The sequence below is a fragment of the Varroa jacobsoni genome, unplaced genomic scaffold (assembly GCF_002532875.2).
Source record: "Varroa jacobsoni isolate VJ856 unplaced genomic scaffold, vjacob_1.0 scaffold_708, whole genome shotgun sequence".
Lineage (NCBI taxonomy): Eukaryota > Metazoa > Arthropoda > Arachnida > Mesostigmata > Varroidae > Varroa > Varroa jacobsoni.
In genome coordinates, this window is record NW_019213610.1 from 12,088 (window position 1) to 36,089 (window position 24,002).

Genomic DNA, 24,002 nt, shown 5'->3' on the forward strand with positions numbered 1-24,002 from the left:
TTAATAAATGTGATATTAGCGCATAATTGACTGTTAGAAACAGAATGGGGTGGCTGTAGGATATGTTGCGCTAAGGAGACGTCGTCTTCAAATACGACGGTGAATTAGACACAATATCTAAAGGAGAACGAAGGATTCACGCGTGACACAATCTTGTGTTGTGGCCTTCTATGACCAAGCGATGCTGTTATGAGCACACAGGCGGAATATAGAAAAAGCTATATATATATAAGTTTCTAGCATTGCAAACATTTTGCGCTCTCGTTTTTTGAGTACAACCTAGTAAATCCTTAGCTGCTCCCATGGAAACAATTAAGCTGACCGGCTTTAGCGCTCCAGAATAGTTGTTACTTGCAATAACGGACCGAAGATCGAGAGTACATTTCCTAAATACTGGTAATAAGTGACGCCGGACAAATAAAGCGCTTCGGGACCATTTGAAATGATCAAGTCACGTACTTAACTAGATATGTATCCTTCAACTATATCATATATACTCCTGAAACACTAGGATAGCAGCATAGCGAATGCCCTAACGCAGTAGAAGTTGAAATCGTACCGAAAACATAGGCAAATTATATACGCCCCGTTGTGTGAGTCGCACGCTCGAAGTATTTCAAGGCGTGTTTTCACTTAGGTGCCTTTCCACAGTGACCCTCGGCACTCCCCTCATGTTCGTGGTTTTACTCTAAGCAGGCACACAGAGGCAGGCCGTTCCAGAGCGTAACTGTGTGTGGATCGCGCTACTGATCAGGTGCACACACCTCCTCGCCCTTAAGCACCTGAAGCACCTGTTCAGCTTTTTCACGAGACCCAAGACGCTGTGGCTTCAGGATCAACGACGTCCCGCACATCCAGTTAGTTCGGCTTCACTCCCCCGCGAGAGCACCTCGTAGCTGCGATGCCACCTCGGTAACTAGAGAAGAGATCCACTTCCCTCTCCGACTCGAAGGGCGGATATATTCAATCGAGGCATATATGACAGCTGCAGTTGTACCTCGTCAGTCGAGTATTTGGTTGTAGTAGGACCAGCAGTCAGTTCATTCGTGCCTGCATATGGTAAACAAGCCAAACTGTGTCGCAGTTCGCACAGGGATTACATGACGTGTTCGTCGTACGGCGATTATCAGCGCATCTATATTGATAAATTGACGTTTAAACAATGGCAATGTTGGCATACATCTGTCGAATAATGATTCTCTTCTCCTACGTAGCAGCCTTACATTGCTACGTTACTGGATCACGAGAGACGGCACAAGCGCCTCAAAATGAAGTCAGCGCCCACATCAAGGTTCGTAGCATTACAAATTTTCTCCGCTCGATGCAGAAGCTAGGTGTACGTACGAACAGCAAAGGAAACATGCAGTTTTCTCCTACGGGGTGCAAAAATGATGACCGTATCTGTGCAGACAACGCGTACAGCGAGTGGACTAAATGGTCAAAATGCACGCGTAAATGTCGACAGCGGAGACATCGTCGGTGTCCTTCTACAGCGTTGCCTAATTGCAAGGACGAAAAGCAAACTCGACCATGTGTGAGCGACAAATGCAGAGCACCCATAACCATCCCCGACGAGAAGCGCTCGTCAAATAAAACAACCGCCAGCACCAAAGACTTTAAGGTGCTGTACGAGCTTCAAAAGTATGTCTACACTACATGGACCGACTGGACGCCATGTTCAAAGAATTGCCACACTCGCCGATATCGAAATTGCGTTATGCCTATTCTGTGCGGACACAGCGTTCAGCATGAGGACGCACTTTGCTACGCTGAAGGATCTTCGTGTGAGATGCTCGCTAAGCCTCAAGCCGGCGCAATTGAACTAGGTAAGTTGGAATGGAGAACTTGCTTGCTTTAAACCCATCGATCCACATAAACGAACTGTGATCCTTTTATTGCTATTATCGGTAAAATCGGCATTTATCGGTCAATATTTCAAATTCGGATCACGCATCTCAACATAGCACAAATCTGCGGTATAAATCCAGAAGGGCGACAACTGGCCGTAGTGTTGTCCACAGCAATACTTTCTTCTACTGTGACCGACTAGAAACACTGCATCTTTATGATATTTTATATACCATAATCCATAACAGTATATAAATTTCTGTCCGTTTTTTTTTACACAGATCTCCAAATGATCCCACAAGCCGGTGTCGACCCTACTCTGCAACCTAACTTCGAGTGCGGCAAGGCCCCTCCCCACCCAAAACTTCGTATCATTGGCGGAACAGCCACCTGGAAGGGGAAGTGGCCTTGGCAAGTGGCCTTACTCAACAGGAACAAAGAAGCATTCTGTGGCGGTACCTTAATCGCGCCAGACTGGGTGCTAACGGCTGCTCACTGCGTGCGCCGTTCACTGCATGTCCTCGCTGGAGAACACAATATAAAAAGGCGACGGGGAAAGGAAGTAGCTGTGGCCACATGCTTCGTTCATCCCGAATACGATGTCGAGACGGTTGACAACGATATTGCGTTGCTCCAGTTAGAAACGCCTCTTGTTTTCAACAACTTTGTGGGCGCAGCGTGCCTCCCTGACGCACCCCTGTCTGCTGGAGCTCGTGGTACCATTCTCGGGTGGGGTAAGCTGAGTGATCAGGCTGTAAATGGGTCGGAGATCCTACAAGAGGCGCAAGTTCCAGTTATCCCCCAACCGGAGTGCCGTGACGTTTACTCTGAATATTTTGTCAGTCAGAATATGCTGTGCGCAGGCTACAGGAGAGGCCGAATCGATTCATGCGCGGGCGATTCGGGTGGGCCACTCCTCGTTCAAAATAATAAAACAAAACGATGGACGGTTCAAGGGATTACTTCGTTCGGCGAAGGCTGTGGCCAGCGGCCCGGTATCTATGCACGCGTCGCCAATTACGTTAGCTGGATACGGGAAACGATTTCTACATCATACAGCAATTAGGGAAGATGAACTCAAGACATAATCTGTGGCTGCGAAAATAAGCCAGCTGTTGTGATTGTACAGTAAAACGTGAAATAGGTTAGCCCAAAGAGGCCAGTTCGACCCTTAATGGCGTCTGGATGCTGGGCCAGTAGTTTTCAACAGGGGATTAATTGCAAGCTTAATAAGTGTGAGTGTAAAATGCATAGGTACATTTGATGACGACGACGACGCCTGCAATGCAATCGTTTGTGCCAGCTAACAGCTGGTAGGATTCAATTATTTCTAGTCTGCGTAGCCGTAAAAAAGGATGAACGTGTATAGTGTATATCGACCTTAACGGGTGATAAAATGTCGTAACTTATTTAATTAGTTTTACACCATAACAGTTGCAAAATGCTACTACGGCCAGACGGCATTGAGAAGCTTGGTCCGTAGTGGAGGGCCTGTGGAATAGAGCAGATAGTTCCATAAAGGTAAAGGATAGGTAGAATAGAGATTATATGATACAAAGATATATCTTAATTATTATTCAAAGATGTGTTTAAAAGAGAGAGTTACTTATACTGGCGAAATAAATTCTAAAAAAATATCTAAAAACATAGTAGAATTATTTTTATTGCTCGAATAGCAGCAAAATGCCATAACTAAAACTAAGTATATATTACGTTTCGAATAAAACTATGAAAGTCCGAGCTAGGTTTGTCAGGAAATCTGTTGATCCGCTTTGAGATTATTTTGTTTTTCACACCGACCTCTATTTGGTACAGGGGTGTCATGTATTCCAAAAGTCAACTTCAGGAGTCTTATTAACAAACAGCAAACGCTTGTTTGTATCGCATTAACTAACTGATATGGGGAAAATATACATATGACTGTTTTGGCCCTTGACTTCATGTCCTCAAGGCAAATTAGAAATTTGGAATCTACAAACGCACAGAACGCGCGTACCAATCTACGAATAAATACGAGAAGTGTCAATCAAATCCTGTTTATTGTTTGTATGCCATTGCTGTGGTTAGTGAACATTTATCTATCTGTATCTTCGTTGCAATCGCCCATATCAAATAAGTCCTTGGTTCCTTTTGTTTTATTAGATCAGGCTGCACTTACCGTCACGGTTTTTCGTTAATCATATACGATATCACGGGTGCCTGAAATCATCCGTGTATTTGCTAACGTATCCACTAAAGGTCCGACCTTACTATTCACCTTCAGTTTATCATTGATTGAATTGATCATGATTAAAAAAAGGTGTTTCTTGATTTCATACCAAGTGACTTTCCACACGCTTACCTATAATCACTTTAAATCGATAGCTGATTATTGTCCGAATACAAAACTATTTGTTTTTTTGATAACTATGCAAAGTTGCACATTACAACTTGTTTGTTTGTTTGTTTGTTTGTTTGCTTGTATACGTACTCACAGAAAGTTCAACTTTTTTTTCTTCATCTTCACAAGAAACTTCAACAAGCTGTATAGATGAGTAAATTAGCAGCGTATATTTTAATTATTATCGTAAAATGCTGTTCCATCCGTATCCGTTAAAGCTGTGACTGTTAAACTGTCGCGTGTATACACAGTGGCTCCCAAAGGTATTCTATTAGAATGTTGTTTTAAATAAACCTGACTGAGTGGCAGATCAGCGAGTAATAAAGATGTTCCGAATAGGCAATACATACTTAACAATGCCCAGTAAAGAATAAAGCATCAGAAATGTAAACCGGCAACAAACTTTAAAGAAAAGTTATAACGTATTCGCGCGCCGGCCAAATCAACTTAATTTGGTTGCACCATTTATTACGATAGATTTAGATAATTACGATTACGGAGAACTGTCTCTCGAACATAGAGCCTCACCCTCATTTCTTTTTCCTTTTTCTTGTGTTTAATAGATAACACAATGCAGAGTGCAGTTTGGGTGGCAGAAACTGCTGTGACCATATGAAGGAGATGAATCATTGCGCCAAGTGTATGGGGAACATTTTTGACAATGGGGTTAGTTGTTCTGAAATCTTTTGAGAAGACAGAGGCTACTTCGAGGCTTGACGTTGCACGACCAAACGTACTCGGCCATCACACTTATCGGGTAGAGAGGTTGCCGAAGGATATCGACAAACCGTTTTTGTAACAAATGTTTCCACAAAAACAAACAGATACGGCAAGTTCTCTCGTATGAAATTTTGAGTAAATGTAGAATCCAATAGAAAGCGACGAGGCATTGCAGTTCTAAAGCGCTAGTCTTAGCTCTCGTAGGTTCAGCCTTATGAGCCTTTTCGTGAGTTTTAAATTTTGTTACATGTAACCTAACATTCTCTGTATTTGCAATTTTTACTTATGTATTAAACAGTAATTGAAAGTTGGCGGCGGTTATTACTTTCAAGGATAACATTTGGAGCCACGTTTGTGAAGGACGCATGGTGTTCCTTTTTAGCGATTCAGTTATCCTTTGAGCGTTACGTTGTTCTTTTTAACACTTTCTATAATAGCAAACTGCTCTTAAAAGGACCCTCGTCATTCCTAGCTTGTCAAGATATTCATGTGAACCTTTGAATAACTAACAACTTCATGGTTAGAGGTACAACTATTTTTCCTCGTCCTCTAGTCACGATCTCAAATAATGAGTTAATTGTTTTACTAATAATAATAATAATAAATGAGTTAATTGAAACGTCTATCGGCTTTGTTGTCTTTTTCCCTACGATCGCTATACCTGTTCATGTCGTGTACTGCACCGTGAAAAAGAAGCTGCTGGCCTTTATGTTTGTGTGACATTTCGTCATGTATATTACACTGAATACAGAAATAAACCTCTTAAGGGTACTTTTGGCTACCCTAAAGGACCTTTATTAAAAAATTAATATTTTTTCCAATTAAAGTGTCTATGGAATTCTAGAAGGCAATTATTGTTTGCTTGAAAAATAGGTGCTTCATTTTAAATTAAAACTGCCGTTTATCGTTCAGGCGAATTCGTCTGAAACAATGGAATGATCGAATGTTTTTTGAGATCCCTATATATCGTGTGGCATCACTGACATCACTTTCTTCAACTATCAACGAAATTTGCCTTTTTAACAGGAAGCTTGTTGCACTATTGTTCCGGTCCTGAATCTAGTTTGGCAGTCCTTGATTCTTCATAATTCAGTTCGGGTGCTCCGTGGAGAGATCGAACACTTTGCTTTGTTGAAGCCTTTTGTCCTTGCAATAGGCGCAGTACGCGTCGACCACAACCCGGCCAATAACGTCCAGGATACTCCAACAGAACAGGAACGAGTACCCGAGGTACATACCCATAATACTGCCGATGCCGGAAATAAATTCATGCGAGTTTATCTTTCCTACCTTGGTGCGATTATTAATTAGGTTCGATTTCATATACACGTACACCTGAAAATTAGCACAGATCGTGATTACTGCATGAGCTGGGCTGCTTCTCCAGTCGTCATCAGTTCTACATGTGGACTCCGTACCGATTCTAGACATGTTGGCACACAGCCTGCTTTTTCCGTATGCTACAAAGCATTGGATGAATGGGAATCTTAATAACTGAAGTTAGAGGCACGTACAGAGGTATGATTGGAGCGGCGTCTACCGCTTGACTTTACTAAATAGCGAACGTAGCAAACTATAGCTATGCTGCCCCCGTGCTGTTATTTAGATTTGTATATATATAGTCAACGTTGTGGAAGGCTTACTGGCATTTAAACAAAGTAGCCAATATGGTTCTTTCGTTCAGATGTAATCGCTCGCATTGGACACACCGATTCTGTTCTCGCGATGCGTCGCGAGATTGATGTCTGGGATACATCCCATGCATATACTGATCACAGACAACCCCATACCGATCGCTTTATCCGAAAACGTATAGTGTCGTTGATGTTTACTGATCTTCGTGCGTTTTCTAAGCTACTTTGACAAATATATTGCTTTTTGTTTCAAATTTATGTGTACGTAGAAATCTAACATAATTACTTTGTTCATAGAGTAGCTTAAGTAACTTGTATTTTACCCCTATTATATGTGATTAATTAAGATGATGTTTCTCCATACCTGCGCCATTGACGTGTCTTTTGATTTACTGAGAGAATCGATCTGTATTTTCGGATGCCACGATAGAGAGGAGATGGTTTTGTCGAATCCGGTCTCATTACAGACATTGTTGCACTCACAGTCTATACTCCTGTTTCTGATACCTTTCTCAATCTCCACAATCTCGGCCTCACGGTCAGGACTACAGATTTCAAGTCGAAGATCGGAATATCCGCCTTCGCTCGACTTGTTTACGACTCGCAACATCGGGTACTTGAGTGACGTACACCGGAGCCGTATTTGAACCATGTATTGATGACATACGTTGCGGCATTCTAAGGCGGTATACTTATTGCCTTTTTCAACTTTGTCCTTGAGGAACAATGGCCAATCAAATCGACATGGATTTTGATAGGGCTTCGCCAGCCGACGTAGCGCTCTCCTGCCCACACCTATTTAACAACAGATTTAGCCAGTATTTAATCATGTTTATCCAAACTTCATAAATGTGTGCGCACCATTGTTCAGTTGTAAAAATACAGGTATCAATAAAAATAAGATTAAAACAATTCGGCTAAAATACGGCGTTTGCTTTTGTAGAGGAAGAAATACTCGTGTCTGGGATAATCATACAACGGGCCACGCTTATTCTTTACCATTATCAATATGACCTATGAAATACCAATGTTATTCGTTCAACCATCTACTTTTAGCCAGGCTCTAGGTAAAGACAGATAGAGACGATCAATTGTATCCCTACCAATGAAGGTGGTTGTTAGAGGCTGTATAAAGACGCCGTCCTTTGTGAAGTCTACCTCAACTCCTTGATCATGGATGGCAACAAGAAAACCAGCTTCAACGATAAAAGGTAGGTATGTTGCAACCTCAACCTTCAGCACGAGCAGAAGTCCGTTTTGGGGACCATCGAAGCTCTCCATTCGAATAAAGTCATTCGGAGTTCTGGCATACTTGCAGAAGTAGCACAGACATGTACCTGGCAGGAAAAGTAAGGGGAACTGGCTTTTGTGAATAGTTGCTTCAAGGGCCCAGATATAACAACATCCCATATAGTAGAGCTTATTATTATTATCATCGTTGTTGTTATTATTTAATCCATTCATTGCGTACCGGTCCGCGAACTGACGCGAGCAACTTAATCTCATATCCGCCGTAGAATGGAAGTTACTACTACAGTCGGTGTTTAGTTACGATACGTATGTGTTATCTGCGTCGTATAATAAGATTCGATTGAAATCTTCAATAGATTATTTCTCCTGTTTCCAACACCTTTCTCATTATCGACCTTCAGGCTATTACGACAAATCCGTTTGCAGTCGGATATGATTGTCCTAGGAAGCTACAGTAGCTAGACTACGTTCTGTCGACGTTGTGCACCACGATGGTAGCCTGGCAACCATATGGCCATTGATAATTCGAACTTCAATGTTGGCAAATGGTTATCGTAGCTAGCATAATTTCGAAAATAATTGCTACGCACACTGATATGTACGTAACAAACTATTATATATTTACCATATCGTGGATATAGCTTAATGTCCGGAAGGGGATTCTTGCGCTTGTAGCGTATGCATTCCTGCCTCTGATATTCATTTGTGATATTCATCGGGTTTGCTTTTTTGTTCGCGCAGGCGATCAAAAAGCCATTATCAAATGTTACCAGTTCCACCATATCAGTAATGTTGTGGGAGATATTTTGCATTAGCGACCTCGTCGGCAGGTTCCTACAGTTCGATAGGGGGCAAACGGATTACGTTAGAACGGAGAACGCTAGATCTTCAGCAAACATTTCCATATGATCTTATTTATGTTTTATGAAAGTCGCGTAAGTGATTGCAGCCCGATAGTCGATGCATACGTACCACGCGGTCAAGTGATATGTTTAGTCGTTTGTAACTATCGGGCCGTACTAAAAATTGTATTTAATTTATTGCCTAATTTTATGTCTACTGTTGCACATTTGTTGAAAACGTGTCTCGGCAACTGCACATTATCGATCTAGCTTGCAGCTGTGATAAAATCATTAATTTAAATAATATTTATATATGATAATTAATTAAAAACTAATTAATAACAGTGAATTGCTTTTATTTACGTGTGCTTACCTTTGTAGTATACCAGACCACTCAATGAAGTGCTGCATTCGCCTTGCGTACTCTTTTGTAAGATTCCATACGGGAATACGCTCCTCGGCCTGTCTGGTACCCCTATTGCAATGTAATTCCTTAATTTTCCGCATACTAACTGTTGTCTTGTTGGACACTAGCTTTTCGCTGAAATTCAATTTTCATCAACAGAGCGTAAAAAAGCTGGACGCCAGAAATAGTAAGAATCAATATAGCATAAATGGCAAAAGTGGGACCATTTTCAACACAAGTCCGACGTTGCGGGATAGGACAGACGTATCGCAGATTCTTGTTATTCGGAACTAGATAGGACAACGATGTTCAATAAGAGTAAGAAATGTGCCTTTGTTATGCCTTCCTGTATGTTAAAGAGACGATCCTTATACTACTCAAGTATATACGATTCAACTAACTGTTATCTCGTACGAACAGGCGCTAAAGCAACGAAACTTTATCCTGTATTTAGAAAATATCTGCTCGAGACTTTTGCTGTACATCTATTCGATCAATTTATATTTTTTTTTTAGCTTGAGATTTTAGAAATCCATTCAAGTTTAAAGCCAGTCTTATCAAATACTCTGTGAAAGATTAAGCTTAGTTAAGAATTAAATTTTGTTCTCTCTTCTATAAATGTATACTCAGGTAGTGATCGTTATTATGGTACAGGTGCTATGTAATGCAGAAGCATCGCATGTTGGTCAAAATCGAACCGGTCATTTAATCAACTAACTTACTTTGATCTTCTCTATGTTGTCTTCACACTGGTTTTTCGTTCTTCATCATTGTCTAAAGAAAACACTAGCGCTAAATAGATATTTTGAAAGATCGAGGTTTTTCTCGTAAAAAAACAAGAAATGAAAAGTAATCGTGCGGAATGTTACTCTACAAACAATACAACTCGCGTAAATTTCTCGTGATGTTAAGTACCCCGTATAATTTCCGTATCATAACACTTTCCAAGCTGCGGAAAAGTTGAGCTCTCAACGCACTAACATGTTGGTGTTAGAACGGGGATTTTCTAGCTCCATTGAACGATTCGTTGAACGGGGCAGCCTGAAAACATAACATAGCAAGTAACGAAACGACGTGCGTAATTCCCAATGCAACTGAAGTCTTTACGTGTAATCGACGATGCGTCGCTGACGTATGATTTCAATACTCCCGAGCCGCGTCCCAATGAAGACATTCAATGCAATACTGTTTTAAGCCGCATTGTAGTAATTGTCCGTCACTCATCGCTGAAGCCACGCCCGTCTCGTTTTGAAGATTAGCAATTAGATCCAGCTAGACATGGCTAGAGCAATCTATCACCAATACCAATCAAGATGTTTCAAACGCGTGTGGCAAACAGGCCATGTTCTGATAAATTTTAAGGCTCAAATTCAAGTTTTGCGTATCAAGCTACTCTTTACAGCTAAAGCTATACATAAATCTTAGCCTATAAATTACTTAACCAAAATCAATGTCACCTACCTAACACTGAGTAACGTGTCAATGTTATCGCAGAACTTATCCCATTTATATGGATTCAGATTGCATATGGTTACAGCTGGCATTGGGATTTTCTGCCCACCTTCCGGTTCTTCATATTTGATGGTTAAACTATCGGGGTACCTGTAGTATTCAACGGCCAGGTTGATGATATCGTAGATAGTTAGGCCAAACAGAGCTAAAAATACTACAAGCCATGCAATGCGCCGTCCCGGACTGCCAAAGCCACAGATCACCTTTAAGCCTGGCAGAGAGGAATCCATGAATGAAAGTCGCAACGCGGTCACCTGATCTGACAGCCATCGCGGTGCCATAGTGTTAATGCTACCTCACAGAAAAACGTATGAATTAATGTATCTACAGGCTTCAAGCGATCCCGCGCGATATTCGTTGGTTACATCACAACTTAAACCGCACACAGATGATTTTTGCAGCATGGTCCCGATATCTCACAGTTTGCTATGCAACGAAAGCCCACAACATGCGTAACCTTCGTCTTCGTTTAGACTTCGTTTAAACCATGTGGAGATCTATTAAACGTTGAAGGTACACACCCGAAGCCATTTCTGAATAGTACACATACGACACTATAATACTAACGCATATATTGAATGTATTTTTTAACTAACAAATATGTTCACTGTGCCATATCTAACACACCAACAATAGGTACAGGTTTATATTCGAATCGTATACGAAAGTTTCTTAGATGAGCTGCACAACCATGACCGCTGCATACATTCTATTATGGCCCGCGATCGGACGGAGTTCTGTGATCAAATATGCCTAGTTGTTAAACAGGACCGTTTCAGGTCATCTGATTTAGCTCTACATCCTGTATTGCTACCAGCAATGTATTACGCTACAACGTAGATTTCAGCTGGTTTGAGGTTCAGATAGGGGAATTGGTTTTTGGCAGCACCACATCGAAGGTTAGCTTGCTTTACCTATAATCACTTCAGTCAGAGTCCGCTCCGATCAGTCACTGCGATCAATGACGGAAATTCCTATACCCAAGTTACATTCGAAGGCGGCGACCGGAAATAATCCCAGCTTATGCACTCATGCGGAGTTAGCGTTGAAGCTGGGCTTTGGCGTGCACTAGCCCATATATGTAATTTAAGTCGATAGATTTCGTGCGAAACTCGCAGGAAGAGAGGGGCGGCAGTGAAGAAAGGACTACTGCCTTTGACAGCGATAGCATACGTGACTTTATAGATACTGAAGCGCCCACCCTTGGCGGATCAACCAACTAATTCCCAGATGCAATAATATATTATAAGTAAGCAATACTGGAAGCTTTCGTCAAAAACGAGAGACGAGTGGTTTCGTCAACTGCGGCTTTTAAGGAGCATCTTTTATTGTTGATTTGTTACAATATGACGAAGTAGTTGTATCCTAACGTTTAACTGAATTCAAATTAGGATCCTGTAATTCAATCGAGATGTAGAATTTCATACGATTCAATAGGCTTGGTCCACAGATACAGTTTTCCAGCGTAGAAAAATCGTACACGAGTCATCTAATTTTATAGAAAAAGAAGAACGCGCCCATTTATTTAGAACCGCTTTGTCTAAATTACAGATATCTGCGCAAAGGCTGAGGGTCGTCTTTTACTGAGTCGGATTACAAGATAAATTTATCTATCAGGGTTTCTTTTAAATTGAAAACACAACAATTATTCATTTAAACATCGGACATTTATTTAACCGCATTATTTAAAAATGTTGGACTCTTAGGATTGATCTGTTCCGTAAGTCTAACATGGCTTTCCGTACTCTCGCTTTTATGTAAAATTCTCAGCCAACGCCGCGTTTCTAACCTATACCCAACCACATTTTTATAGAGATAGACCATATAAAAGCAACACCTTTCCTATGTAGGCTTGAAACAAAATACGATTGTGTGGGTACAGTTTGTTCATTTTAATTGATTGCTTGAAATCGCGACGTAATAACAGGCCAACTACATTGTCCCTTTTGTTCGTGAGCCACCCATCCGACGCTTCAGTTACCATGAATGAATGAATGAATGAGAACGCGCGTCTATCGGGAACAGGATCGTTACAAAAAGGCCAATCATACTACGTCGCATCTAAATCCTCTTCCTAGTAACATATAGAAATCAACCGAATCTCGCCAATATTTAATACAATTGCTATTTGTAACATCGTATCGTGTCTTTGTTTCGACTTATTAGATATGTTTTTGGGTAGATATCAACATTTTAATTATCGGTATATCGTCATCGTTATATGTGAATGATCCGACTCTCAATAGATAATACAGCGGCAATACCCTTTTGGTCATTTGGCCTGTTTTTCTTTGTTCGGATACCAGTTGCGTACCACACGTGACAGCTGTTCGATGGCGTCTTCCTCTTGTGGTCGCTTCAACGCGACCCATAATGTCATGTGGTCTACCATTGTCCAGTGACAGCTAACACTGTGAAGAGATACATCAATGACGCTAAGTATCAATTCTTCCCTGACTGATTTTCTGTTGCGGGTAAGGGGTGATATCGGACGGACCGGTCGGTAGCCCTAAACAGTTGTTACTTTGTTCACATGTCGCAAATCTGCCTACCTGCCTTCTGGCTCGTTTGGTTGTCTCTTTGCTCGGAGCTGCGTACTCGACGGTCAGGCAATTGAACGACTGCGGGTAGACAACTGAGGACCGTTGAAAATAGTGAGTCTTCACTCGGAAGAGTGCCTGCAAATGAAACAACGGTCAGCACGCAAGAGGACGGCACGCATGACAACAGCAGCAGCAACAACAACCACCACAACAACAACAACAACAACAACAGCAGCAGCAACAACAACAACAACAAGAACAACAACAGTAGCAGCAACGACGAGAGCAGCAGAGACGCGACGGCCCGGATACAAATACAACGAGATTAATCACGAACCATGGCAATAATAGCAGCAGTCAAAACGTTATTAAGAAGGCCTAGTCATCATCAAATTCCCGGGCAGAGGGTTAGATATGGATGCAGAAATATCAGAAATCAATGAAAAGGTCTTAAGGACCCGCCTAAGCTGTAATGGGGAGCTGCCACGGAAAACGTTATCATTTATTAAGACGTTTGCAATTACGGCACACAGATAGGGCAATTCAGAGGTGAATGGTTAGTTGAAGTTATTGCGTATTTTCGAGTCAACATACAACTATGCGTATGTTAAATAAGCCTGTTGTCCTTGTAGATGTTAATAAATAGGGGACGTTTATGTTCCATTCTAGCAAAGGAAATCATTGACTTAAGGTCGGTCCTATATGCGCTACGCAACATGTCAATGAGATACGCGTATTGATTTATTAGTTTTCCAGTGCCAAAGTAAAGGGGATATAAGCGTCGTTTGATAGAATGCCATGTGCTTTAATATGTTTTTATTATATAAAGATTCATTCCCATAAATTATCTAGGAAAATAGGTCTATTTTCATGTTCAGTTTCACGAAGCTGGTGATGATCGTTCTTCCTCTTTAGTCGACGCCGTCATACACACGTATATACATGCCCAGGTCGATTTTGGTAGGCAGAAAAAGACAAGCAAATGAGCATTGCTACGCCACCCACGGCGCACAGAACTTGATAGTTCGGCCTTAGGCCTTAAGCTCTACATGTGATTACCAAAGAAGAGACAAGCATGTAGGCCGACATTTGATTACTCGAAATTAAGTCGAGGCGAGGCAATGCGAGACCAGCGCTTATGATACGCCCTATGATAAAATGAAGTCTTATCATAGCTACTGCCAAAAACGATATTTGCGACAAACGGTAAAATAGTAATAATGATAACGGTGACGCTGTATCTGAAAGTATAGTATACACATATCAGATATGCGGATGATAACACGAACACCTTACTCGTCTTATTGAAGCCACAAACATTTTATTTTTGAAATATTTAGTAGTAGGGTCTGTTCGCTAAAGGGAGTCTATATCTAAATCATATCCCTTAGGATTTAAGTGAAAGCACTCGAACGTCGGCTAGTTCGATGTGTATGTAATTGTATGAGATTTACGTACAGGGTTTTTGGCGAGATAGGCATAATCTTCACTGTTAGAACAAAGAAATAACGGCGTTTTTAAGCATTCGCCTCATGCGCTGTTTGTCTCCTATAGTCTGTCTCGTAGTGTGTCTTCCAACTGTTAGGCACTAAACACGCAATCAGCATGCAGTGGATCCATTCAGGAGTATTCTGAACGGAGACGTGTATAATAAGGTGGTGCTAATGGTGTAGGGAAATAGCACAGAGCGATGGATATTTGTGTAATTGATTGTTTTTAAGTGCATTCGTGTTAAGAAGAAAAAAAAGAACCGTCTCCGCGAAATTTCTGCCGCGCACCTAAAAAGAGGGAATACAAAGCCTTAGATGGAGAACGATACCCCTAAAGCTGACAAACTATCCAACTCCAAACTTCCGAACAAATGTCTATGGTATATAATATATAATTGATAGTATAGGTGTAATATGTTACGAACAAAAAGCAAGTCATCCTTGTAAGAAATAAACAAAACAGGCATTCTTCTAGTACATAATACTCAATCGGGAAATAATTATACGAAAATGGCGTCTAGATATCTTTACCATTTCCACAGAGTCCTCGCGACAAGTGTGCTTATGGAGTGCAGCTGCAATTCTGCCTACAGATGTCCCTTTGACAAGATCAGCCGGCAAACTGGTAGCGGGCCGCCCCGGGGAGGCGCTGACTAAGAGTTGGCAGAAGAAGCAGGTCGACCTTGCTCAAAGAGAGCGTATCAGCGTACAGCGTATTTGTGAACAATCATACACGTGCTGAATAAACATTCACGTTCGTTCGTTCTTCCTTCCTTTCATTCAGCGGTTGGGCAGTCATAAACATTTCTACTATTTTTTACCCTCATCACTATGGTCTCTTTCATACATAAGTCTATTAGGCGTTGCGTAGGCTCGCCACGGCCCGAGCAGCATCCGGACAAGTTTCAGGCGAAGCGGAAATGACCAGAACACTGATGGCAATAGAGCAGGCACAATAGGCAAATATACTTTAGTTCACTCCAAATCCCATACTGTTGTTGCAAATAGCTGTAGAGGTAAAAGGCTGAGTGGGAAGTACCGTCGCCTGACAGAACCCCGGAAGAAAGCACAAGGGGATAGAGGTATTCCGAATGTACAGGCTAGAGCACCAGGTTAAGGAAATTAACGACTGTTGCAAATCAAAGAGCGTATCTTGACTCTTCGGGGCTTGTTGGCCTATAGAATTTGTCTTGCTCTAAACTGACGAGGTTATATACTAAGCATTGCTAGAATAGATATCCAACCGGGTGAGCGAAGTCCACAGCTTCATGAAACCCCAACCTCCACTTCCACCGCCTAGACGACATTTGGACTCTTTAGGGCGAAGCTTCTCGTCGACGCCCATTTCGTCCATCGACATGATCAACGGGCACCGCCGCTCGAGCTCCTCAAGCCACGTTTCTAAAATAAGTAAAAAAATTAAAAATATGGTGGGAAAATAATTAGATGTTGTGTTTTTCAACCCAACTAATAAGGGCGTTACGGATTTCTATTCAAAAGCTCATAATTGGGAACAGTGGCTATTGGTCGATCACTCCACATGTAAGCAGACTTGTACAGGACTTCTATATACAACGCATATATATATATGTATGTATATATATATATATATATATAGTTTAAATGATTATAACTTTAGTTTATATTTGAAATTAATAACTATTTATTTTAAATGTAAAATAACCTGCATACAATAATAACTTCTTCCAAACGTAGATGTTCCAAAAATCATTACGCTCACTATAACGGTATGCTGTTAATTCATAAACTTTAACAAACATTTTATTCTGTTTTGTGTTGTATCATTGATCGACCGTGTCTTTAAACTTTCCAGTGTCTTTGTCGGTTCTTCGGCGATATTTTAAGTTCGCCCGCAAGAAAAATCAGCCGGCATCAGGTCTGGGGACCCGTTCGTCTACCCGCTTGTTTGAAAGACTCATCAAAATACGTATCCATATCACAATAATGCAAATGTTTTTTTCGGTTAGAAACAAAATTTGCCGTTTTCCCCGAAATCTTCTTGAAAGTATACTATGCAAATTCTAGCGGCAGATTCATTTGATAGACCATTGCGTACTCTGTTTTAGGATATCATACATATATCTCGCTTACTCTAGCCTTATATTTGCCACATCATATTTGACATCCTCGATGAACTATTTTATTCGGCAACAGGCAAAATTTCCTTACAATTAGCTTAAAATTATGCTTTAATTTATATACAATATGCTTAAAATTTATTTACCAGTGGCAGTGAGTAGCGCAACGCGATGGCGCCTATTCCCGTTGAACTTCTGTTCTGACCCTGGTCACATAATTAATTTTTGGCTGCCGAGTCCTTGTCTAAAGGTATCATAGTATGTGGCTAATATCTAGGGCCGATTTTTTTGACGGTAATAAATATAATTTAAACCTGCTCTATCGTAAACGAACGTCCGCATAACGTTACCCTCATTGATCCGTAGCACTTAGGAAAATATTCTTTAAGTTACAACGGAAACGTCCCTGAAGCAGAGGATGAACTAGCGCGTTTGTTGGTACTACACTAACGTAAAAATTCTTCATCGAAAACTCCAGAAATCAAACAAAGCTGGCTTCAGCATCTTTAAAAGGCATATGGAAGCAAAGATTTTTTCATTACGATTATCTATTTTGCTTACAAATTGTCCAGATCTATACAAGTATATTAAGCTATTCTTTCAAACGAGTTAAAATGGGTTCGTTATAAAAGCTTTTTTTCAAATTATTTTTTCAAACAAAATAATTTTTTTTGAAAATACCTTTACAAAGAGAGTTCGGATTTGAGAAAAAAAAATAGACACGACATACCGCACATAATCTTCCAGGGAACAGAGCCTCCAAATTCGAGTGGAAGAATTTTCGGGTCGAATTCCTTGTGAAGTGAATTGACGTCTGTATGTACGAACATCTGTGGGGAGTAACCGTTCATATGATTAGCGTTAATTCCTGCCTCTTTGCGACGGAACAGTAATTTTTTCTAAATTGTGCCAAGTGCCTAGGCGATTTCTCCTTGCTCGACAAATGGCTGATTGATATTTACGTGTCAACAAGACCTACATAGATATCCGAACATATCTACCCACATAATGCAGAATACATGCCTCATATCGTCGAGCCATGTTTGTTGGTCTCATTTAGAGAGAGAACTGCTCTACGAGAATGAGCTCGTTCTCTGAAATATTTATCGCATATATCAATGAGCACATGATATTAAACAACGTGTGCTTCGTTTCGTTTCTCTGCGTACTTGCCCTTTTTTGCAGTTTAGGACTAAAGAAGCTGAGCACAAAATCGGTGAGCGCAGATATATATCGAGGCACATTGACCCAATGAATGGATTTGTGCCGCATAGGGTAACCTTTTTCACCTGAAATCATCACCTAAACCAGTGATGTGAAGAGATCCAACGACAAATCAAAAAAATGATTTATGATATCGTATTTTCATACGTTCGCACTTCGTTACATTTATATATATAACGTTAGAAATTTTTTCCATATTGACGTATATAAGCAGAACGACTTAACGGATATCAACTGAACATTGGTTGAAGCTGTTCACGCTACATTATCCTAATTATTTACGGCAAAGAAGAGACCCAGTCGTACGATAGTCTGATCGGCCTCCGTCGTTATCGCCGAGATACAGCAGGCCACCGTGTGGGCTGACTGGGTAAACAAAACTCTGTTTTTGTCAGCATAAACATTCTTATACAAAATATGCAATAAACATTTTGAATTCAGTTGCGTAACATATTCTGATTTATCATGGTCCAAGAATAAATCAAATATTAATTTAACGCAAGGGGTCCCCATCACGGAATACTAAACAATTTTTGCTCGATTTATTTTCAAGGCTCCTTAGTAGCTCTAGTAGAAATTAATGTAATTAGGACGTAGATAAAGCAATTGTGACAGTGTCATAAAGAACCAAACAACGCAATATGAACTTCTGATAGATGAGTCAGGATTGACAGTTGTCCTCGATGTGTCCTGCGAAGTAACCAAATAATCAAAGTTTGGAAGAGAGGGGGTTACCCTCTGGACGTCGCGGAGGTTGACGTGTGCAAGATGATGCAGTCGGAAACCGCTTTCGTCGAGGATATACGTGAAGCCTTTACGCTGGTTAACTTCGTCTTCGAGTAGAGCTTCAAACGTCAGAGAAAATGCCCGATAGATGTCATTCGGCTTGTGGCGAGAGGTGTCCAATGCACCTGAAAATGAAATAAATTTTAGGCTGTTCCATAGATCATTATAAATCGCTTTTGATTTTTAACTTTTTTTTTTTTATTTGCTCATGGGCAAGTGCTAGGCGGTTTGTGTCAGCAGGCTAAATCAGAAATAGGTCAAACATGCACATTGCTGTTAACTTGATTGTGAGGCGTGACACACTAGAAGAAAGGATACTCTATAATCTAAATATATTAAGTGGGTTCATAGGTGACAGCTGTTTTCAATAGCTTTCGATCTTCAATCTGTCGTCGGTTGATAATCAAACGTTATATAGCGGCATTGAAAAGCTCTTTCTTATGTCCAGCGTGATCATAAAATCACACTTCGGACACTAAGTATGGCACACTTGGTGATTCTTCTTCTTCTTCTTTCTTCTTGACATGTCCTATTTGCTTCCTGTCTAGGTCGAAAAAGTTATCGTATCTGGATGGCGCGTACGATATGGGTACGAGATAGGTACGCCATGGGTATTACCATGATAAGCCTAATGCTGATCTAAAAATGCACTTCATTTCGCTAAGTAGTCGACTTCGTGAAGAACTGGTTTGAGTCACTTCTGAAGGAGAATGAACCTACACATCGTAATCATAGAGGCTGCATGTTATGGGAAAAATGTGACATGTACCTATTCAATATGTCTGTGTTTAGAACACCAACTTGAAATTGAATCTTGGAATCAAAGTAAAATGACGACAAGCTCGCTCACCTGGTCACTAGCAAACGAAAAATAAAGAGAAGGAAGCGATGCACAAAAATGGATATTGGCTGTATATTAATGGAAGATTACAAATCGTTGAAAAAACACTAGTCTATCAAACTAGCGACTCGCAAGCTGTTGGGTAAGTTCTATAATGCAAGCAACAAACACCTGGAAGATTGGACTTGATGGGCAAAAATAGGAGTATTGAATTCTCTACATTTCAAAAAGCGTGTTCACGTTGCTAGCGCGTATTTACTTTCACATTCTACCGCTTAGGACCCTCGTTTGTCCTAGAATATACGATAATTTTTTTCACAACAGTCTTTTATAGCAAGTCGTCCTTAATAGGTTAAAAGGCCGACTTGTTCGGGACTGAGGAAGCTCATCGACATTCAGGTTGCGCGCGAAGGTATAGGGCAGTACTGTTGTTATTTATTTAAATAGAGAACGGTTAGCGTCTAGCTTTGATATCGGATCAGTTTGGTACAGGACTGACTGAAAGGCAGTAAGAAATTTTGCAATTAGTAGGGTAACAATTCGAGTGAGGATGGGTTTATAGTTGATACGCGGACGGCAAACAAGTTGGCTGACAGTTCTTAAATGTCGAATGGATGCTATAATATGTTTTGTATTCTACGAATATGGAGCCACGTCAAAATTGCGTGGAATATCCGCACATAATGCAGAGCTCAGCCCAACGGAGCAGTAATGGCGCTACCCCTTTGAAGAATAGATCTGGGTATAGCTCATTCCTGTTGCACACCGTTTGCATATATCATATTTTACCCTGTAGTCACTAACGCAAGATAAAAAAACCGCAACGACTATTGTATTTTATATAGCCGATACATTACGACATGCGTAACTTTTCGATAAATATTGAATAACATATGTTGGGGCATATCCACCAGACTGGGTCAATTTGCGCTCGAATAATGACTGCAAACGGTCGTCGTAGGCGATATCAATGTATTTCTTTCTCGATGCGTCTACATAGCCCCTAGAAATAGTGTTGCATTTCCAATGTCAAAAACCTTGTCTAACATGGCTAGCAGTCACTGACAATCAGCAGTGTACATACGGATGTTAACATAACATAACAGCTTAAGCTTTCTTATGGTACAAAAACGTATTGAAATGAAGACCAGCCCATGCAAATCATGGCGACAAATAAATAATAATAATAACGAAAAAATCCTATAGCAATTATGAACGATTTATCTTCATTTGTGTGACTCTGACTAGTAACTACTGGTGCCACACTACCCATGTAAGATTCCTTACGTCCAGTTGAATACGAACGGCAGAATGTAATTGCCGACGGCAGAATTTTAACGTTACGTAACATCGCAACAGAAGAGTCGGACATGTTTTTATAACTGTATGATCTTTCAATAGTTTTTTCCTCAAATGATCGTGCGACAGTGGTCACACGTTACTATGACAATCGCATAATCTCTTCTATAACAGTCTGCCGCCGACACGATGGTTGACATTGAAGACGTTCTCTTACCGTGAGCAGAAGATATCCATACGTAATACTAATTATAGTAAATTTGGAACAAGTGCCATCGGAGTAATGATATTGTATCGTTTGTAGATGTAAACTTCTTTGAACGCGGTGACAAATACCTAAGTTCATTTATGATATTGTTGCGTGTCTGCTTTTCTATATAAAGCACAAGGGGCGCCGGGGAGGGTTAAGGAGATAACGATTTAATAGAACTACCTTTTCTTCTAGGATACATGTTACATAATAGGAGTTTTTACGCAGAAGACAAACGTTATTATGGAAACACTCATGGTTAGACTGTTAAAAAAAACCGACGGTTGGATAGCGTTAGGAAAGATGACAAAACGGACGTGGAATAATACCGAATAAAGTGAAATAATCCCGTAGCGAAGGGACAAATCACAGTTAATTATCCAATGTTCTGTGTACGACAATGGGAGCAAATAGGAAAGGATTCGAAGTGCAGGCGGTTTGCACGACGTATGCATCGGAATCTCCCCGCTATGTACGTACGAACATCTAAATTTCGCTTTGTTTATGTCAAGCTTATGTAGCCAGTGTTTATGGTATCGCTACCTGCCGTAAGAGAATGATCATCAACAGACGCATCGGTGACGAAAAGACTGGCTGTTTATTAACAGCGATTTTTATAACTATCTAGTACGCCAATCAATGTTATTCAATACCATCCAGTGCTAATCTTTCCCCTTTTAGAAATCATAATGGCCTTTCGTTCTATTAGCGTTGTTTTTTTTTTACTTTACTATTTTATTTACTGCAGTGCCATTTTCGCAATTTATAATAATAGCAATAATTATCGCATTTTGTGCAGCACATATACATGTATGTATAATATATATATATATGCAGGCGTAGATAAGTGCAAACGACTCTGCATTTCTTCTTCGAATGATGGTCGCAGTAATTACGATGCTGCCTTAGAGGTACTGTCGATATAGATTTTTCTAATAACCGGGATGGTACTTATATGGGTAAATACAGCTTTCTTTTGAAACGCCTATATATATATATATATATATATATATATATGGTTTAAGTCGTTATCGTGGTGTTTGTAGTTTTTTCCTTTGATATGGAAAACATGTGACAATGCCAAGGTGGTAATGGATAATAAACTGTTCACCAAGATACTGTAAACAGATATGATTTTGCTAAATATATCTGTGTATATACATATGATCAGCATTATTCATAATGGACGAAACGTTTAATTATACAAGCTAATTTCTTTCGTAGATGCGTAGGTGACTTATCTAGTGACTAATAAACCTAGACCTACTCAGGCACGCCGCTTCGGTGCAGCATAAGTCGAAACGTATTTGAAGGCTTATTACAGAGGACGCTTCCTCATGTGAGCCTTTGCGAGAACTACTAAAACGGATGATGTCTTTGCGTAATCATGTCGTTAATGTGGCCATCTTCAGGCCGCCATCACTATAAAAAAAAACTTTTTGTGCTGTATGTATATAGCTCGATGGAACGTTTTTCAGACACAAGGGTGGCCCCATGGAGCAACAGGAAGTTACTATATGTACCGATACCCGGAAAGGCAAGGTGAATGCTATATTAATAAAAAAATAAATAATGGACAAGTTAGTCATTCAACTTTATTAACTCGTTGGTTCTCATTTTCGCCCGTCACTAGGAAACTAGCCCAACAAAACCTGACCCATTTATCTTAGCTCTCGTCCCCAGTCCATTAGACCTATTCAGCTGACCGAACATGCTCCGAATTAGTCGCATTTAGCTGATGAACGACCCAGCAAGTAGAAAACTCGTCAAATTGATGCGTAAATTCGTGAGAGTTAAAACATCAAAGTGATTATTTGGAAAAATCCGACTGTTTAAATGTTCATTATCGTGCATGTTTTCCCTGCTGGTAGGTGACTTGTAAGAGAGTTGCATGCACGGTATGCTAACGAAGGATGCGCGCCGTTATGAGCCCACGTATGCATCATAACAGATAGAGTGCTAAAAAAAAAAAAAGGCTCAGCTCGGTAAATGGGAGACAAAGTACGGTTGATTATCTAAGGTCCTGATTATTAACAAGTACTACTAAAAATACCGCTCATGGATTAGAATTGTTAATGCATAGTTGGTGTTGTTATTTCGGGTTTTACGTCCAGTGACAATGCCGTTAAACATTTTATCAGCCGGCTAGCTTCCCACGCATAATGAAAAACGTCGACATACAGATTGGAACCTAAACTGCTTGTTTCGTGTCTCCCAAATTTGGCAGCCACTACATCGTACGATCTGTCCAATTTCCTAAAACTAACCTATCGATTTTGAATATGAGATACACTAATAGATACAAAGATTTGAAGCATTTCTACTATTTCGTTTGCACTTACCTCTTACTTCTTTGAATTTCTCCACTGCGATACGTAAAAAGGACACACTATTCGAAGGTTCGTGTAGTATTTAAAGAATAAACTTCTTTTAATACAGCTTTTTTTTTTTCAAATCATCAGGCGTCCTACATAAAAAAAGTGGACGCAAAAGGCATGCTTTTAGTCGATTGTCGGATCAGTAGTTACCTATACGGATGAAAAATGGACTGGTTCATATAGGTATTATTCTAGGATAGTCGAATCAGAGCTGAGGGATTTGCCAGTGGAAGCCAATATCCAAATCCACAATAGACAGTTCCTGATGTTGGCCGTGAACGCTGATGACGCTGCCCAAAAAGGACGCCGTTACGGTATAGATATACCACACGAACACGAAGTACGCTGCAGCTTGCAGTAGACAATGCCACGAAGCATGGCCCGTAGTGCTTCTTGTCCTTCGCAGATAATTTGGATAAGCGTATTATCATGCGATAAATGATGTGATAGATAAACATATTTTCCTCACTTTGTGTACCTCAGGACAACTATAGAAAAT

The 24,002-nt window shown here is 40.4% G+C and overlaps 3 protein-coding genes across 11 annotated transcripts in view; 1 reads left to right on the top strand and 2 right to left on the bottom strand.

The window, feature by feature from the left end:
• Window positions 1-369: 369 nt before the first annotated feature.
• LOC111262853 (plasma kallikrein) lies at window positions 370-3,497 on the top strand. Its single transcript, XM_022837438.2, has 2 exons — window positions 370-1,826; window positions 2,130-3,497. The coding sequence occupies exons 1-2, from the start codon at window positions 1,163-1,165 to the stop codon at window positions 2,912-2,914; spliced, it is 1,449 nt and encodes a 482-aa protein (XP_022693173.1). The 5' UTR covers window positions 370-1,162; the 3' UTR covers window positions 2,915-3,497.
• Window positions 3,498-3,870: 373 nt separating this feature from the next.
• On the bottom strand, window positions 3,871-8,046 carry LOC111262852 (degenerin-like protein unc-105). Its single transcript, XM_022837437.2, has 3 exons — window positions 7,686-8,046; window positions 6,947-7,377; window positions 3,871-6,283 (listed from the first exon to the last, which is right to left on the bottom strand). Exons 1-3 carry the CDS (start codon window positions 8,044-8,046, stop codon window positions 6,038-6,040), a joined length of 1,038 nt encoding a protein of 345 aa, XP_022693172.2. The 3' UTR covers window positions 3,871-6,037.
• A 4,192-nt stretch (window positions 8,047-12,238) lies between these two features.
• LOC111262854 (clavesin-2) overlaps window positions 12,239-24,002 on the bottom strand; it is a 61,526-nt gene continuing 49,762 nt past the window's right edge. For 6 of the 9 annotated variants that reach the window (XM_022837440.2, XM_086969339.1, XM_022837443.2 and 3 more), the window contains 7 exons: window positions 18,685-18,860; window positions 17,899-18,027; window positions 17,456-17,555; window positions 15,871-16,027; window positions 15,158-15,558; window positions 13,146-13,271; window positions 12,239-13,004 (listed from right to left, as the gene is read on the bottom strand). In XM_022837440.2, the coding sequence (XP_022693175.1) occupies window positions 15,483-15,558; window positions 15,871-16,027; window positions 17,456-17,555; window positions 17,899-18,027; window positions 18,685-18,860 (638 nt within the window). In that variant the 3' untranslated portion in view covers window positions 12,239-13,004; window positions 13,146-13,271; window positions 15,158-15,482. The remainder of the gene's footprint in view (window positions 13,005-13,145; window positions 13,272-15,157; window positions 15,559-15,870; window positions 16,028-17,455; window positions 17,556-17,898; window positions 18,028-18,684; window positions 18,861-24,002) is intronic. The other 3 variants (XM_086969342.1, XM_086969343.1, XM_022837445.2) reach the window with 3 other exon arrangements.

Bases quoted from the DNA above. Each gene is read 5' to 3' on its own strand.
- LOC111262853 (XM_022837438.2), top strand. From the start codon at position 1,163: ATGGCAATGTTGGCATACATCTGTCGAATAATGATTCTCTTCTCCTAC. The intron at 1,827-2,129 runs GTAAGTTGGAAT...TTTTTTACACAG, and splicing joins AGCCGGCGCAATTGAACTAG to ATCTCCAAATGATCCCACAA.
- LOC111262852 (XM_022837437.2), bottom strand. From the start codon at position 8,046: ATGAATGGATTAAATAATAACAACAACGATGATAATAATAATAAGCTC. The intron at 7,378-7,685 runs GTAGGGATACAA...GTTGTTAAATAG, and splicing joins TCTAACAACCACCTTCATTG to GTGTGGGCAGGAGAGCGCTA. The intron at 6,284-6,946 runs GTATGGAGAAAC...GCTAATTTTCAG, and splicing joins AAGACACGTCAATGGCGCAG to GTGTACGTGTATATGAAATC.